Source organism: Rattus norvegicus, chromosome 9 (assembly GCF_021556685.1).
Source record: "Rattus norvegicus strain SHRSP/BbbUtx chromosome 9, alternate assembly SHRSP_T2T, whole genome shotgun sequence".
Taxonomy (NCBI): Eukaryota; Metazoa; Chordata; class Mammalia; order Rodentia; family Muridae; genus Rattus; species Rattus norvegicus.
The window spans coordinates 21,719,569-21,734,335 of record NC_141542.1 but is presented as its reverse complement, the minus strand read 5'-3'; the positions used below and the strand labels follow the sequence as shown (position 1 = coordinate 21,734,335).

The following is a 14,767-nucleotide window of genomic DNA, read 5'->3' as shown; positions in this document are numbered from 1 at the left end:
ATCCTCCTGATTCTTATGTTTGCTACAAGTAAAAGATCATGGTGCAGCCCCCAATATTCTCATGCCTAGACTTGTCTATTCACGAAGAATGATATTGGAGAAGTGATGGCTATATAGTTACAATGTAGTAACACAAGGTCCAGGTTGACATTTGCTCACTGATGTCCAATTTAATTGTCTAGTTATATTTGAGAAAGGGAGGATGTGCTACATAATATATAAAACAGACAGAAATTTATTGTTTTATATATGCCCTGTAGTTGATCCCTATGTTCCCAAGGAAAAGGAGTTTTTATTGCAAAAAAATAGGATTATAGACGATTGATTTTGTGAAATACATGGATATGTAAATGGAAACAATGTCGGCTGTCAAGGACTGCACAGTAAGCAAATATTCCAGGTTTTATACACTCAGGGGTATAGAAGAAATATATTGGCCTCCAGAAAAAGGGAAAAGCTCAGGAATGGAAACGTGTGTCACATGCATTGTCTCAAGTAATAGATTTACTTTTAAGAAAAATCTCCCTCCTCCTTGGTCCCTAGAGATTTGGGTGCTAAGAAAAATCTGTTCTCCAATTCAGGGTTGTAAGCAACCCTCCCCAGCAAAAGCATTGTTGACTTCTAATGAAGCAGAGAGAAATATCTAGCTTTGAAATAGAGGTTGCCAAATGGTATTCCCAGTGGCACATGGGAGACTGGAGGAAAGGGTCCCCACAGAAATTCATCAGTGTGGGGAGAGCTGGTTAGTAGGTAGGCCATAGAACTTTCCAGTGACATCACCAGTAAGCCGTTCACTGGACACTCTATTGTATCTAAGAGAACCCTAGAATCTTCTGTGATGTCACCAGTGTTGTGGTGACACCAACTGCCTTTGGCATATTACTTCAGTTCCCTTTGGGTTCACAAGCAGGCATGTTTCACCAGCTGCTCAGGCTATTTCGGAAGGAAAGTGTTGATCAAGGAGAGACCGCACCAGGTCAGAGGGAAGCTGACCCCCTCTCTAGTGAAACAGGAAAGAGGAAATCATTCTGGGGAAGGCTTGGTGAGTCGTGGGCAGAGTTGGGGAACATCCTCAAGGAGGTAGGTTTGAGATGTGCCTTCTAAGACTAGGCCTTACAAGCAGGAGCCTTGGGATTTTTCAAAGGCAAACCAAGAGGCAGGAGTTTCTGATCTTTAATTTGAGAGAAAGCCATAAAGTTGTAAGACTTCAGTGTCTTTTCTTGAAGCTTTTTAACTGTGAGTGTCAACGAATGGCAGGAGGAGGCACTGTGAGATTAACAATGTGACCATCCATGGTTGGGAGTTGAAGCACTTCATCCTGTAGATTACTGTAGGTTACATAAGTGTCTGATGGCAAGAACAAGGAAGGATGCACCCCTAGTCATGAATTGAGTTCTCAGACACTTTGGGCTGGACACACTTGGTTAGAGCTTGATGGTGCTAAGCATTGTGAAGTCATTATGAACTCCAGGATTAACTGCACCACATCTGATATGAGATAACAATGTCGCAGATGGTTATGTCTCAGTCAGATTATAACTTTCAGTGCCAGGGGTCCTGTAATAGTGAGTGTGGCACGTGTATGGCATTAGAGGTTGGGAAGAGGGACATAGCTTAAGAATCAACCTTTAAGAAAGCTTTTCTGCTCTTTCAGGGATTAACCCAGTCTCTACCATTTCCCCTTCCTCAACCTCCTTTTCGGATTCAGAATGATCTATTCTGCCCATTGGTTCAAATATGCAAATTCACTTGGGTTTATCTGTCTACAGGTTTTGGTAGGAAGGCATCATCCCAAAATGTCATCAGTAAGCAAGAGGAGTGTCTAAAGGAACTGGAGGAACTCAAATTTGAAATCCAGAAGTGTCAATTCGAGAGGGATGAACTTTATCAAATCCTGGATCTTTATATCTATGATGAGTGGGACCACAGGTAGTCATTATGCCCAGTAACCTGTTCACTGTCTTGCGCTCTCTCTCTACTACTTCAAGATTTACTCATAGCACGAGAAAGTTTCACCTCTCATCCTGGATTTTAAGGAGATTTGGCAGGCATTAGCTTGTGAGATAAGCTAGGTGCTGTGTGTTTAGGGTCAACCTCTTTTGTACTTGACCCTGAGCCTCTTGGATTAGCATTGCTTCTGTCAACAGCTAGAATGACCTTGTCACACTTGCTGCAACTGTGTGTGTGAATGAAATGCCTGCACGTCATCACTCTTTCCTCTGAATTTGTTCATTATACACTGATTCTATGGCACCTCCATGGATGTAGTTGGCATTCTAGATGTGTTTGGATATGGGTTGGTGTGTATGTATGTGGCAGTATTTGTTGGTGGTTTACTCAGGATCAGGACGTCTGGGACCTTTGATGGGGTCTGAGGATTTGTTTGATCAACACTTTGCAGGTCATGATAGTGATGAGTACGTGGAGGCCCACACTGATCAAAAGAGCACTTTGCTCCTTCTGTATACCTTGGTGGCACCCAGGACTCTCCTGAGGGGAGGAGGTGTTATAAATCCTCTTCCCTGTCAAACTTAGTTATGCCCTCTGGGAATTCATGTAACGATAGAAACCAAGGATTGAGTATACCTGCTTTGAAAACAAGAGAAATGTCATCACAGCTTTCTCTTAGGCCCAAAGCTGTGGCAGACTGGAGGAATCTTCTTCCTGAACTAGTCAATTCCATCATGCTCACCTGGCCAGCTCTTGAAGGTCAGGTCCCTCCAACTGGTACCGTGACTCTGTTGTCCTGTGCCCAGGATAATAAACTTAACCAGTACAAATACTTTGAAGGAGCAAGTATGTGGTACATACTGAGTTTAAGTAATAGTGAGAACAGTCTGATTTTACCTAATTTGTTTCACCTGCTTTGATCTTTAGTTTTTTATTTTTTTAACTATCCAGGGATTGTTTATTGTGACCTAGAAATGGTCACTGTGGTCTTGACAGTTGTTATTCCCAAACAGGCAGCTCTCAGGCTCTGCCCCCTCCTATATAGTGAGTCTTTGCAGAACCATATCTCTCAGGATTCCAAGGAGTCCTTATTTCAAAACAAATGTTTGCTTATTTACACAGAAATATTTTCTGTGGATTGAGTCTCACTGTTGGGTTTTGTTCTGGTTTTTGACTTTGCCACTTTCTTCCCTTCCACCATTCCTTGAATTTGAAATTTTTTATTATATATTTTTATTTACATTTCACCTAATTCTGAAATCGTGAGTTCAAAACATTATTTGTTCCTTTGGCCATGACCTAACCCAGACTGCATGTCGAATTGCCAGTCCTTCAATCTGAACATGAGATGAGAATGATGGCTATGCAAATGATGACCAACTCAATAAGTGATGCCATGGAGAGGTACAAGGAGCTCATACAAGTGAACAGTTCCTACCGGTGAGTCGCTGACAGAGATGAGAACCCAGCACTAGGCAGGGAATGCTTCTGTCCTGTATGACTTTAACAAAAGTCAGGGCTCTGGTTCCATGGTGTCTGACTCTTAATAAGAAGCCTGCCTCCTGGCAAGGGTCTTAGATTTGTAGCTCTTGGACTCAGTTGTCCTACATGTGAAGGGTGTAGAAGACCCTCCAATTGTTATTTTCCCCGTTAAAGTTCCTCTAGATAGAAAAGGTTTGCACCATGATGGGAATATCAATCAACTCTGAATCTCTAGGACTCTGACAGGAGATTTAAAGATCTGTGATCCATGAGAAACACATGGAAAGACTCTATAGCTACTGGGTCTTCAACTACCCCTCAGAGGGGCTTTCCCCACAACGTGAAGATGGTTTCACCATACCATGGACATACGAGCTCCCTTATGGACCATCTCTTCTTCCTTGATTTATATAAACCGTCTTAGTGTCAGGATTTTCAGAAGTACTTTGCTTCATGTGGAATGTGGATTCTGGATTTGACCTCCTCTAATTGGTGCTAACTTGTATAGTGTGGCTCTATTCTGGGGATTTCTGAGGATGAGGACCCTTGAAGGGATGATTGGACTTGCAGGAGTGACAGGCAAATAGAAGCTGGCTGGGATTTACCATTTTTTGTTTGTGGTTCAGCATCAGGCAATCCCAGCTCCTACGTGAACAAGCTCAATTGAAGAACAATATACAGATTTTGCTGAATGAGAAGAGAGAACTGCTGGTGGAGCAGACTGAACTGCCAGCATCCTCTGTGGAGGCAAAGAGGTTCTGTGAAGAGTCCGGAATGAACATCTGTGACCCCAGTGCCAAGCAACAGCAGGTAGGGTTAGGGCTCAGGGTCAGGTTGTCCTCAGGTCTTACCATAACCATAGACAAACCAATGTAACTGTCTATATACTGATCCATGTCCTGACCTAGGTCTCATCCAAGTGTTCATTCATGTGATGGTTTACAAGGCTTTCTGTGGAGATAGCCCCTTTTCAAGAAACTGCATGTTTGGAAAGCAAATGCTCCTGCTCTTCGAGAATCTGCACTTCATTAAGGGAGATGGGTTGATCACACAGCACAGCACTACATGCCATTATGTATGGAGGGTGCTATGTGCGAGCCCTCTTTAGAGTAGAACAGGGCTTTGAGGGATGAAGCAAAAGCCTGGAGCTCATTTTCTTTACAGGGATCGTGTGAGACTCAGGAAGTAAGTAGTTTTCAAGGAGGAGAGCCTGGTGGAAATGCCAAAGAAATGGTTCTCATTGTCATTTGTGGTGGCTTTTGTTCTTCCTCCCCTCATGTCCCTGTATATGAAGATGTTGACTTCATGCTTCATAGATCTTGGGTAACTACAGAGCCAGTGTATCAGCATGTCAGTCCTGTCTTATTTGAGTGCTCCTGGAGAGTTCATAACTGGGCCTTACAACTTGAAGCTGGTTAGAAGAGCAAGGATGTGGAAAAGGTTTCTCAAAGGCTGAGGGTTGGCATAAGAGACTTGAGACTTCAAGAACAAAGTTATCCGTATGTACCCCCAATGCTCACCAAGAAAGGTGCATTGCTGTGCTGACCTGCATCTTAGGGAGCATGCGGGGAGGCCAGTTCATGACATGCAGTTTTGTCCAGTCATTATCTAACTTAGTCCTTTAAGCCTAGGTCTCTCAACAAACATGAAGCTTCCTGTTTTGTGCTGGCCAGCAGTCTTTGCATCATTCGTCCAGTTCCAAGTGGAGCCCCCTCTCTTATTTGTCTCAACACATTCTTAAACCATTCAACTATTTTAAAAATAAGGATTAGATTTCTTCACTTTACCTGAACAGAGTTATCCCCCGGGAAGATTCTGGATTGTCTTATTGGCTTCACCATGATCTTGCATGGAATCCTAGAGTGCAACCCTCTGCTGACATTGCTTTGCTGACTATATAGTGGGCACTGCATTCTTTCAGGATAGATTCCCTCTCAATATTGTACACAGTGCTGCATTTCAGAAAATTCACTGTATGTTATTTATTTAGCCTTTTTCTGACTGACATTGAGGTTGTTTTAATATCACAGGAACTCTAATGTGATCAAATGTTCCTGGAAACTGACCATGAGTTACTGTCTTCTCTGATGCTTCCAAAGTCTTCTATGAAGGAAACAGGGTAGTTTTAGTGAGGGGCCTATGATGAGCCAGCATAGAGCTTGATGAAGTCTTTTCCTAGAAATCTCTCTCTTGGGGATTTGATGTTGTGTTGTTTAGGCTATCTGTGCAGAACATGTAACTTACTTGTCGGACCAGCAAGTATCTGCATGGAAAGGTTTCCTGAAGTGGAAATGAGTACAGGCCAGGGCAGCACAGCCTGCTTGAGTCTAAGAGACTTGTACACAGCATTGTTCCCACTAATTCCTCACTCAACAGGAAATGTGCTGCATAAGAGCAAAGTTTTCATTTGTGCATGCGAGTGTGTATCTGTGTGTCTGTGTTTGTGTGTGTGTGTGGGTGTGTGTGTGTGTGTGGGTATGTGTGTGTGGGGGGGGTGTGTTTGTTTGTGTTTGCAGCAGTGAACGTGTGTTTTCCTCTATTTCCAAGTTTCATGAGAAAAGTACTCTAAGCGTTCACTTTACATCCATGAAACATGAAATAGAGCTGCCCAGTCATTTGGCATCTCCATCTAGCTCTGTACAGCAAAAGGACACTTAAATTACTAATTTATTCTGTTTCCAAAAATTTCAGAACAGAATTATCTTGTGAAGTCTGGGGGAGGAGTGGAAATATGTTCAAGTGAGTCGTGTTTCACAGGGGTAACAAATGGTACAGGCCTAGAGCTTGCAGGTCCCTTTTTGTTATGGTGTAGAAGCAGGACAATAAAATCCTTTAGAAATGCAACCCCCAAAAAGAGGACACAAAAACACCTGTAAAGTTAGATTTTCAAGTGTTTAGGGGCAACTACTGATCTGCATTGAAATCCTTTGGAGCACATCAAAGGAATGGAGTACTGGGAGGTAAGGTCAAGGCTTCTCTATAAAATCCATTGATTTATGATCCTTCTCTGTTCTTTGTGAACTGTGAAAGCCCACTGGAAGGTTGTGTCACTCGCTGTGTCTTCTCCAAGGTTGCTTTCCACATTGCCTGCTACCATTTCTTTCCAGCTACCTTGGCACACTACAGCTTCCCCTGGGAGTTGGCTTGGATTTTATTCATTGAGAATTTGAGTTGCTTGGAATTGTATCGTCATCCAGAAAAAGTCCCAGAGCTATGCTGTGGTGCAAGAACAGGGCAGTTTCAGGAGCCCCTTTAGGTGCACAGATTATACAAAGCGCTCCTCTATGTTATCTGTGTAGCATTCTGCAAGTGCTGTCGATTAACATCATTTTCTCTCAGTTAATTTCAGCCTCAATGGGTTAGGAGAAATGATGAGCTTCAAATGGGTCTGACAGTGTAAGAACAGGTAGCCCTATGAGAAGCCATGTTCAGAAAGTGGAACAGAAGTTTTAGTTAACCCAGTGATTCCACAACAAGGAGTAGGTATTGCCATTGCAACTAGGGAGCATCAATGTTGTAGTGGTCCCAGAGTAACCTTGAAGGAGATTCTATCCAGACGTCCATCAGCCAAGGAGTAAAAGTGTACCACACGATGGAGCCCTTCCATAGATTCTGATTCAGTGTGAGATAATCCATGCAAGCTTTTACTTACTTATTCAAATTATCTGTGGAACAATCACATTAGGGGGAGAAAATTTGTTGATTTGGATCCTGGTTATGGAGATTTCCTATGATTCTAGCTTTGGGCATGAAGTCACTCAGGCTACGGTAAAGAAAGCTCCGATTAGAAGAAGCTCCACACTTTGGGGAAAGTCTGAAAGAGTGAACAAGAACAAGAGTCTAGTCCACCACCAATATATGATCCTTTGCTGAGCAACAAGACAGCTCTACACAGCCTTTGGGACTTGCTAAGCCAGATTGTTAATGGGGAAAGAACCCTGAGTCTATGACGGTTTATGGGAGGACAGCACATCACTGACTGAGCTGTCTATAGGCTCTGGCCACTATGTACATATCCCACTCAACATTTGTTTTTATGCCTCCAGCCGATCCTGGGGAATCTTTACATTAAGCATTAATGTTCAGGTAAGAACACAGGCTGGAAGAAGCCATTTGAATATCCTTCCCTATATAAATACCCTTTTTGGGTGGATGACCACCCCACCTGGATTTCAGCCTCAGGCAGCTAAGGAGCTACTCAGAGTATTGTTCTGGTACAGTTCATGTGAATTTTACCCATGAAACAATATATATGATCCTCTGGATTTCTTGCTATGTTCTACTCCTTTCTTCCTGTGATCTCTCCGGAAAGATCTGAGGACATTTTCTCTTCTGTCCTCTCACAAATTGCCTTACACTAGCCATAGACTTACAGGGGTGCTGTTCTGTTTCTACATCACAATCACCTTTAATGTCCATGTGTACGCTGGGAAGATTTGCATGGAGCACATTCTCAGTAATTACGGGATCTGTGCAGTGAGCATGAATTTGAAGTGAGATTGCTTCTCTATGTATTTGCAGATACAGTGGTTACAAATGGAAACTAGACGGGTTCCCTCAGTGCTAACATAATCAGAAATTTCACCTCAATTCTGGGCATGTTCTCCAGAAGGAATCCACATGGTATTCTAGGTTGCTCATACCTCTCTTGAACTCAGATTCAGACATAGCTACAATGTTATTATTCAATGTCATATACCTGGACCAGTGGGAAAAAATGCTCATTTTTCTCTTAATCCCAGTACAGTGCATAGTCCACAGTTCAAATTCTAGCAGTGTTAAAAGCTGAGATATAAATCCAAGCGCAGGTACTCTATGACATTTGGGGATGCAGGGACTGACCTCAGCTGACAGGTCATACTGGATTATCCAACTGAATAGAGCTGATGCATGAGGGAGAGCTGAATTGACAACCACTCACTAAACTTTTTTTCCCTTGCTCTGCTAGGTCTGAAATTCTCCAGCAGAAACTCGAACATGACACAGTCCAGGACAAGATCTCCCTTGGAGAGAAGAGCTACAGGAGGAGAACTAAGTGTGCACAGCAAATACACCACTATTGCATCTCATCTGTAGTGTCCATAGCAATTGTAGACTGCATTTTCCTCCTTTAGTTTGATTTCTTTGGATTGAATACGCTGTATTTTCACCTTGCCTCTCTCCAGCAAGTGTACACTTTTTGAGGGACTCAGAGAAGTGCTGATGCACATCTATCAAGAGCTGCTGGTCATCCAGAAAGACTGTGCACGTGTAAATTTGTACTTGTCCTGATGGGTCATCCAGAAGAGTTTCATGGAGATCAGTTCACAATATTGGAAAGTCTTTGTGACAAAGTCTGTAATATCATTTATACTCAGAATTCATAGGCTTTTTCCTTAATACCCCCACTCCAACAAAACAGTCCTACTTCCACTCCTCTTGAAAAGATTATTACCATCACTAACTGCTTGTCTACTATGTCTCCAAGGCAAGCCACAGGCTATAAGTCTATTCTGCAAAAGGAGCAGCAAAAAATGCTTAGTGCAATTCCTCTATTTAAAGTTTGGTTAATTTTTAATTGTTTTGGTTATTTGGTTTTCCTTCTATTCATTTGAAGATTTGTTATTTATCTGTTGTTGTTTTGTTCATTTGCTTTTCTATTTTGATAAGGATATAGACTGTATATATTGACTACCTGCATCTGGTTACTATCAAGTAAATTGGATGTATTCTGGTCAATAAAGGAGTAATCTCAAACTCTTCACTCTTAAGAACCTTCTTTATTGATCATTAGTGTCAACATCTGAAGTCCCACAGCTATCAGGGAGGGATGGATCTCTGCATTCTCATGGGGACTGGGCATCAAATCACTTCCCAGTCAGACTGAGATTCAAAGGCAGTCATACAGTCACTGTTCACTGTGTTTCCAACTCTGAATTTCAACTTCATCATGCAGACATTACCCACTGTGTATGCTTGCTGTCAAATATATAGTTACCTCTAAATTATACTCTGTCGATGACAGTTTTGACCAAATTAATAGGATAAACATTAATTTTTCTGTAACACCTCCCAGGACATATAAACATGGTATAAGGGAGTTTAAAGCCATCGGGAATCCTGCACCCAAATCCCGGGGCAGAAAATGATGAACACCCAGGAATGCAGATAATCCTGAGACCACAGGAAAGAAAGCCACTTCTGACCAGCTCTGCCCACATCTCTGGCCCAATATTAATCTGCATGGTGCCTCTGGAAACAGGAATAGAAGAGCAGTCAGTGGCAGGAACCTGCTTGGTCCAGCCTGGACCCAGAACCTACCTGGGCCCTGAGCATATTTGAAGAAAACCATAGGCATACAGTTCTCTGTTTCCTGACTGTGGCTTATTTTGATTCGAAGCTCAAAATACCATTTTGTTGTTGTTGATTTTTAGTTGGATATTTTTCATTTCGAATTCAAATGTTATTCCTTCCTTGTTTTCCAGAAATAAGTCTGAATACCATCGCCCTCCACCTCTGCTATAAAAGTATTCCCTTCACCAGCCATCCACTTTCCCAGCCTAGGCAGGACCAAGGGCTGTTCATTCCATTTGTGCCCCAGAAGACCATCCTCTGATACAAATGCAGATGAGGCCATGGCACAGTCCCTGTATAGTGATTGGGTAGTGGTTTAGTCTCTGGGATCTCTGCTTGGCAGGCATGGTTGTCCTTATGGGGTTGCAAGTCCCTTCAGCTCTTTCAATCTTTCTGTAATTCCTCCAACTGAGGTCCGGTTCTCGTTTCAATGGTTTGCTGCTAGCATTTGCCACTGTATTTGACATGATCTGGCTGTGCCTCTCAGGAGATATCTATATCCAGTTCCTATCAGCCTGCACTTCTTAGCTTCATCCACCTTATCTAGTTTGAAGGCTGTGTATGTACAGGCCACAAGTGGGGTAGACTCTGAATGGCCATTCCTGTAGGCTCTGTTTTAAACTTTGCATCACTATCCCTTCAATAGGGATTCTTCTTCTCCTTTAAAGGAAGGAGTGAAGAATCGGCATTTTGGTCATCCTTCCTGAATTTCATTTGGTCTGTGAATCTTGGAGAATTTGAGCATTTGGGCTAATATCCACTTATCAATGAGTGCATACAATGTGTGTATTTCTGTCATTGGATTAACTCACTCAGGAAAATATGTTTTAGTTCGTTCTCTTTGTCTATGAATTTCATGAAGTCATTGTTTTTGATATATCTGTAGTAGTCCATTGTGTAGATGTACCACACTTTCTGTTTCCATTCCTCTGTTGAAGGGCATCTGGGATCTTTTCATTTTCTGACTATTATAAATAAGGCTGCTATGAACATGGTGGAGCATGTGCCCTGTTGTATGTTGGAGCTTCTTTTGGGTATATGTGCAAGAGAAGTATAGCTGGGTCCTCAGCTAGTGCAATGTCTAATTTTCTGAGGAACCTCCAGACTGATATCCAGAATGGTTGTACCAGTCTGCAATCTCACCAACAATGGAGGAATGTTCCTCTTTCTGACATCCGTGCAAGCATCTTCTGTCGCCTGAGTGTTTTATCTTAGCCATTCAGACTGGTGTGAGGTGGAATCTCGGGGTTGTTTTGATTTGCATTCCCCTTATAACTAAAGATGTTGAACATTTCTTTTGGTGCTTCTCAGCCACTCCATATTCCTCAGCTATGAATTCTTTGTTTAGCTCTGAACTTCAATTTTTAATAGGGTTATTAGTCTCCCTGCAGTCCAACTTCATGAGTTCTTTGTATATTTTGGATATTAGCCCTCTATCAGTTGTAGGATTAGTAAAGGTCTTTTCCCAGTCTGTTGGTTGCTGTTTTGTCCTAACCACAGTGTCCTTTGTCTTACAGAAGCTTTGTAGCTTTATGAGGTCCCATTTGTCTATTCTTGATCTTAGAGCATAAGCCATTCGTGTTTTGTTCAGGAAATTTTTTCCAGTGTCCATGTGTTCAAGATTCTTCCCCGCTTTTGCTACTATTAGTTTGAGTGATCTGGTTTGATGTAGAGGTCCTTGATCCACCTGGACTTAAGCTTTACACAGGGCAATAAGAAGAGGATGATTTGTACTACTCCATATGCTGACCTCCATTTGAACCAGCACCCTTTGCTAAAAATGCTATCCTTTTTCCACTGGATGCTTTTGTCTCCTTTGTCAAAAATCAAGGGACCATAGGTATGCTGGTTCATTTCTGGGTCTGCAGTTCTATTCCACTGGTCTATCTTCCTGTCTCTGTAACAATACCATACAGTTTTATCACTAATGCTCTGTAAACTGCTTGAGTTCAGGGATGGTGATTCCCAGGGAAGTCCTTTTATTGTTGAGGATAGTTTTAGCTATCCTGCGTTACTTGTTATTCCAAATGAATTTGCAAATTGTTCTGTCTAACCCTATGAAGAATTGGAATCGAATTTTGATGGAGATTGCATTGCAACTGTAGGTCACTTTGGGAATATGGCCATTTTTACTATCTTCATACTGCCAAGTCATGAACATGGGAGATCTTTCCATTTTCTGAGATCTTCTTCAATTTCTTTCATATCATGAAGTTCTTGTCACACAGATCTTTCACTTGTTTGATATAAGTCACACTGAGGTATTTTTATATGATTTGGGACTATTATGAAAGGTGTCATTTCCCTAATTTCTTTCTCAACTTGTTTATCTTTTGTGTAGAGGAAGGCTACTGGTTTGTTTGAATTAATTTTATATGCTTTTTAACTGTGAGTGTCAATGATTGGCAGGAGGAGGCACTGTGAGATTAACAATGTGACCATCCATGTTTGGGAGTTGAAGCACTTCATCCTCTAGATTACTGTAGGTTACATAAGTCTTGATGGCGAGAACAAGGAAGGATGCACCCCTAGTCATGAATTGAGTTCTCAGACACTTTGGGCTGGACCACACTTGGTTAGAGCTTGATGGTGCTAAACATTATGAAGTCATTATGAACTCCAGGATTATCTGCACCACATCTGACATAACAATGTCGCAGATGTTTATGTCTCAGTCAGATTATAACTTTCAGTGCCGCGGGTTGTGTAATAGTGAGTGTGGCACGTGTATGGCATTAGAGGTTGGGAAGAGGGACATAGCTTAAGAATCAACCTTTAAGAAAGCTTTTCTGCTCTTTCACGGATTCACCCAGTCTCTACCATTTCCCCTTCCTCAACCTCCTTTTCGGATTCAGAATGATCTATTCTGCCCATTGGTTCAAATATGCAAATTCACTTGGGTTTATCTGTGTACAGGTTTTGGTAGGAAGGCATCATCCCAAAATGTCATCACTAAGGAAGAGGAGTGTCTAAAGGAACTGGAGGAACTCAAATTTGAAATCCAGAAGTGTCAATTCGAGAGGGATGAACTTTATCAAATCCTGGATCTTTATATCTATGATGAGTGGGACCACAGGTAGTCATTATGCCCAGTAACCTATTCACTGTCTTGCGCTCTCTCTCTGCTACCTCAAGATTTACTCATAGCACGAGAGAGTTTCACCTCTCATCCTGGATTTGAAGGAGATTTGGCAGGCATTTGCTTGTGAGATGAGCTAGGTGCTGTGTGTTTAGGGTCAACCTCTTTTGTACTTGACCCTGAGCCTCTTGGATTAGCATTGGTTCTGTCAACAGCTAGAAGGACCTTGTCACACTTGCTGCAACTGTGTGTGTGAATGAAATGCCTGCACGTTATCACTCTTTCCTCTGAATTTGTTCATTATACACTGATTCTATGGCACCTCCATGGATGTAGTTGGCATTCTAAATGTGTTTGGATATGGGTTGGTGTGTATATATGTGGCAGTATTTGTTGGTGGTTTACTCTGGATCAGGACGTCTGGGACCTTTGATTGGGTCTGAGGATTTGTTTGATCAACAGTTTGCAGGTCATGATAGTGATGAGTACATGGAGGCCCACATTAATCAACACAGCACTTTGCTCCTTCTGTATACCTTGGTGGCACACAGAACTCTCCAGAGGGGAGGAGGTGCTATAAATCCTCTTCCCTGTCAAACTTAGTTATGCCCTCTGGGAATTCATGTAATGATAGAAACCAAGGATTGAGTATACCTGCTTTCAAAACAAGAGAAATGTCATCACAGCTCTCTCTTGGGCCCAAAGCTGTGGCACAGACTGGAGGAATCTTCTTCCTTAACTAGTCAATTCCATCATGCTCACCTGGCCAGCTCTTGAAGGTCAGGTCCCTCCAACTGGTACCGTGACTCTGTTTTCCTGTGCCCAGGATAATAAACTTAACCAGTACAAATACTTTGAAGGAGCAAGTATGTGGAACATACTGAGTTTAAGTAATAGAGAGAACAGTCTGATTTTACCTAATTTGTTTCACCTGCTTTGATCTTTAGTTTTTTTATTTTTTTAACTATCCAGGGATTGTTTATTGTGACCTAGAAATGGTCACTGTGGTCTTGACAGTTGTTATTCCCAAACAGGCAGCTCTCAGGCTCTGCCCCCTCCTATATAGTGAGTCTTTGCAGAACCATATCTCTCAGGATTCCAAGGAGTCCTTATTACAAAACAAATGTTTGCTTATTTACATAGAAATATTTTCTGTGGTTGAGTCTCATTGTTGTGTTTTGGTCTGGTTTTTGAGTTTGCCATTTTCTTCCCTTCCACCATTTCTTGATTTTGAAATTTTTTATTATATATTTTTATTTACATTTCACCTAATTCTGAAATCGTGAGTTCAAAACATTATTTGTTCCTTTGGCCATGACCTAACCCAGGCTGCATGTCGAATTGCCAGTCCTTCAATCTGAACATGAGATGAGAATGATGTCTATGCAAATGATGACCAACTCAATAAGTGATGCCATGGAGAGGTACAAGGAGCTCATACAAGTGAACAGTTCCTACCGGTGAGTCGCTGACAGAGATGAGAACCCAGCACTAGGCAGGGAATGCTTCTGTCCTGTATGACTTTGAACAAAAGTCAGGGCTCTGGTTCTGTAGTGTCTGACTCTTAACAAGAAGGCTGCCTCCTGGCAAGGGTCTTAGATTTGTAGCTCTTGGATTCAGTTGTCGTACATGTGAGGGGTGTAGAAGACCGTCCAATTGTTATTTTCCCAGTTAAAGTTCCTCTAGATAGAAAAGGTTTGCACCATGATGGGAATAGCAATCAACTCTGAATCTCTAGGACTCTGACAGGAGATTTAAAGATCTGTGATCCATGAGAAACACATGGAAAGACTCTATAGCTATTGGGTCTTCAACTACCCCTCAGAGGGGCTTTCCCCACAACGTGAAGATGGTTTCACCATACCATGGACATACGAGCTCCCTTATGGACCATCTCTTCTTCCTTGATTTATATAAACCGTC

At 42.1% G+C, this 14,767-nt stretch overlaps 2 protein-coding genes across 4 annotated transcripts in view; both read left to right on the top strand.

Moving 5' to 3' along the window:
• Positions 1-14,767, top strand: part of LOC134480509 (uncharacterized) — a 270,027-nt gene that overhangs the window by 168,990 nt on the left and 86,270 nt on the right.
• LOC148003479 (uncharacterized) lies at positions 861-9,168 on the top strand. Its single transcript, XM_087568738.1, has 5 exons — positions 861-1,042; positions 1,770-1,929; positions 3,259-3,390; positions 4,059-4,242; positions 8,381-9,168. Exons 1-5 carry the CDS (start codon positions 913-915, stop codon positions 8,384-8,386), a joined length of 612 nt encoding a protein of 203 aa, XP_087424864.1. The 5' UTR covers positions 861-912; the 3' UTR covers positions 8,387-9,168.

Bases quoted from the DNA above. Each gene is read 5' to 3' on its own strand.
- LOC148003479 (XM_087568738.1), top strand. From the start codon at position 913: ATGTTTCACCAGCTGCTCAGGCTATTTCGGAAGGAAAGTGTTGATCAA. The intron at 1,043-1,769 runs GTGAGTCGTGGG...ATCTGTCTACAG, and splicing joins ATCATTCTGGGGAAGGCTTG to GTTTTGGTAGGAAGGCATCA. The intron at 3,391-4,058 runs GTGAGTCGCTGA...TTTGTGGTTCAG, and splicing joins CAAGTGAACAGTTCCTACCG to CATCAGGCAATCCCAGCTCC.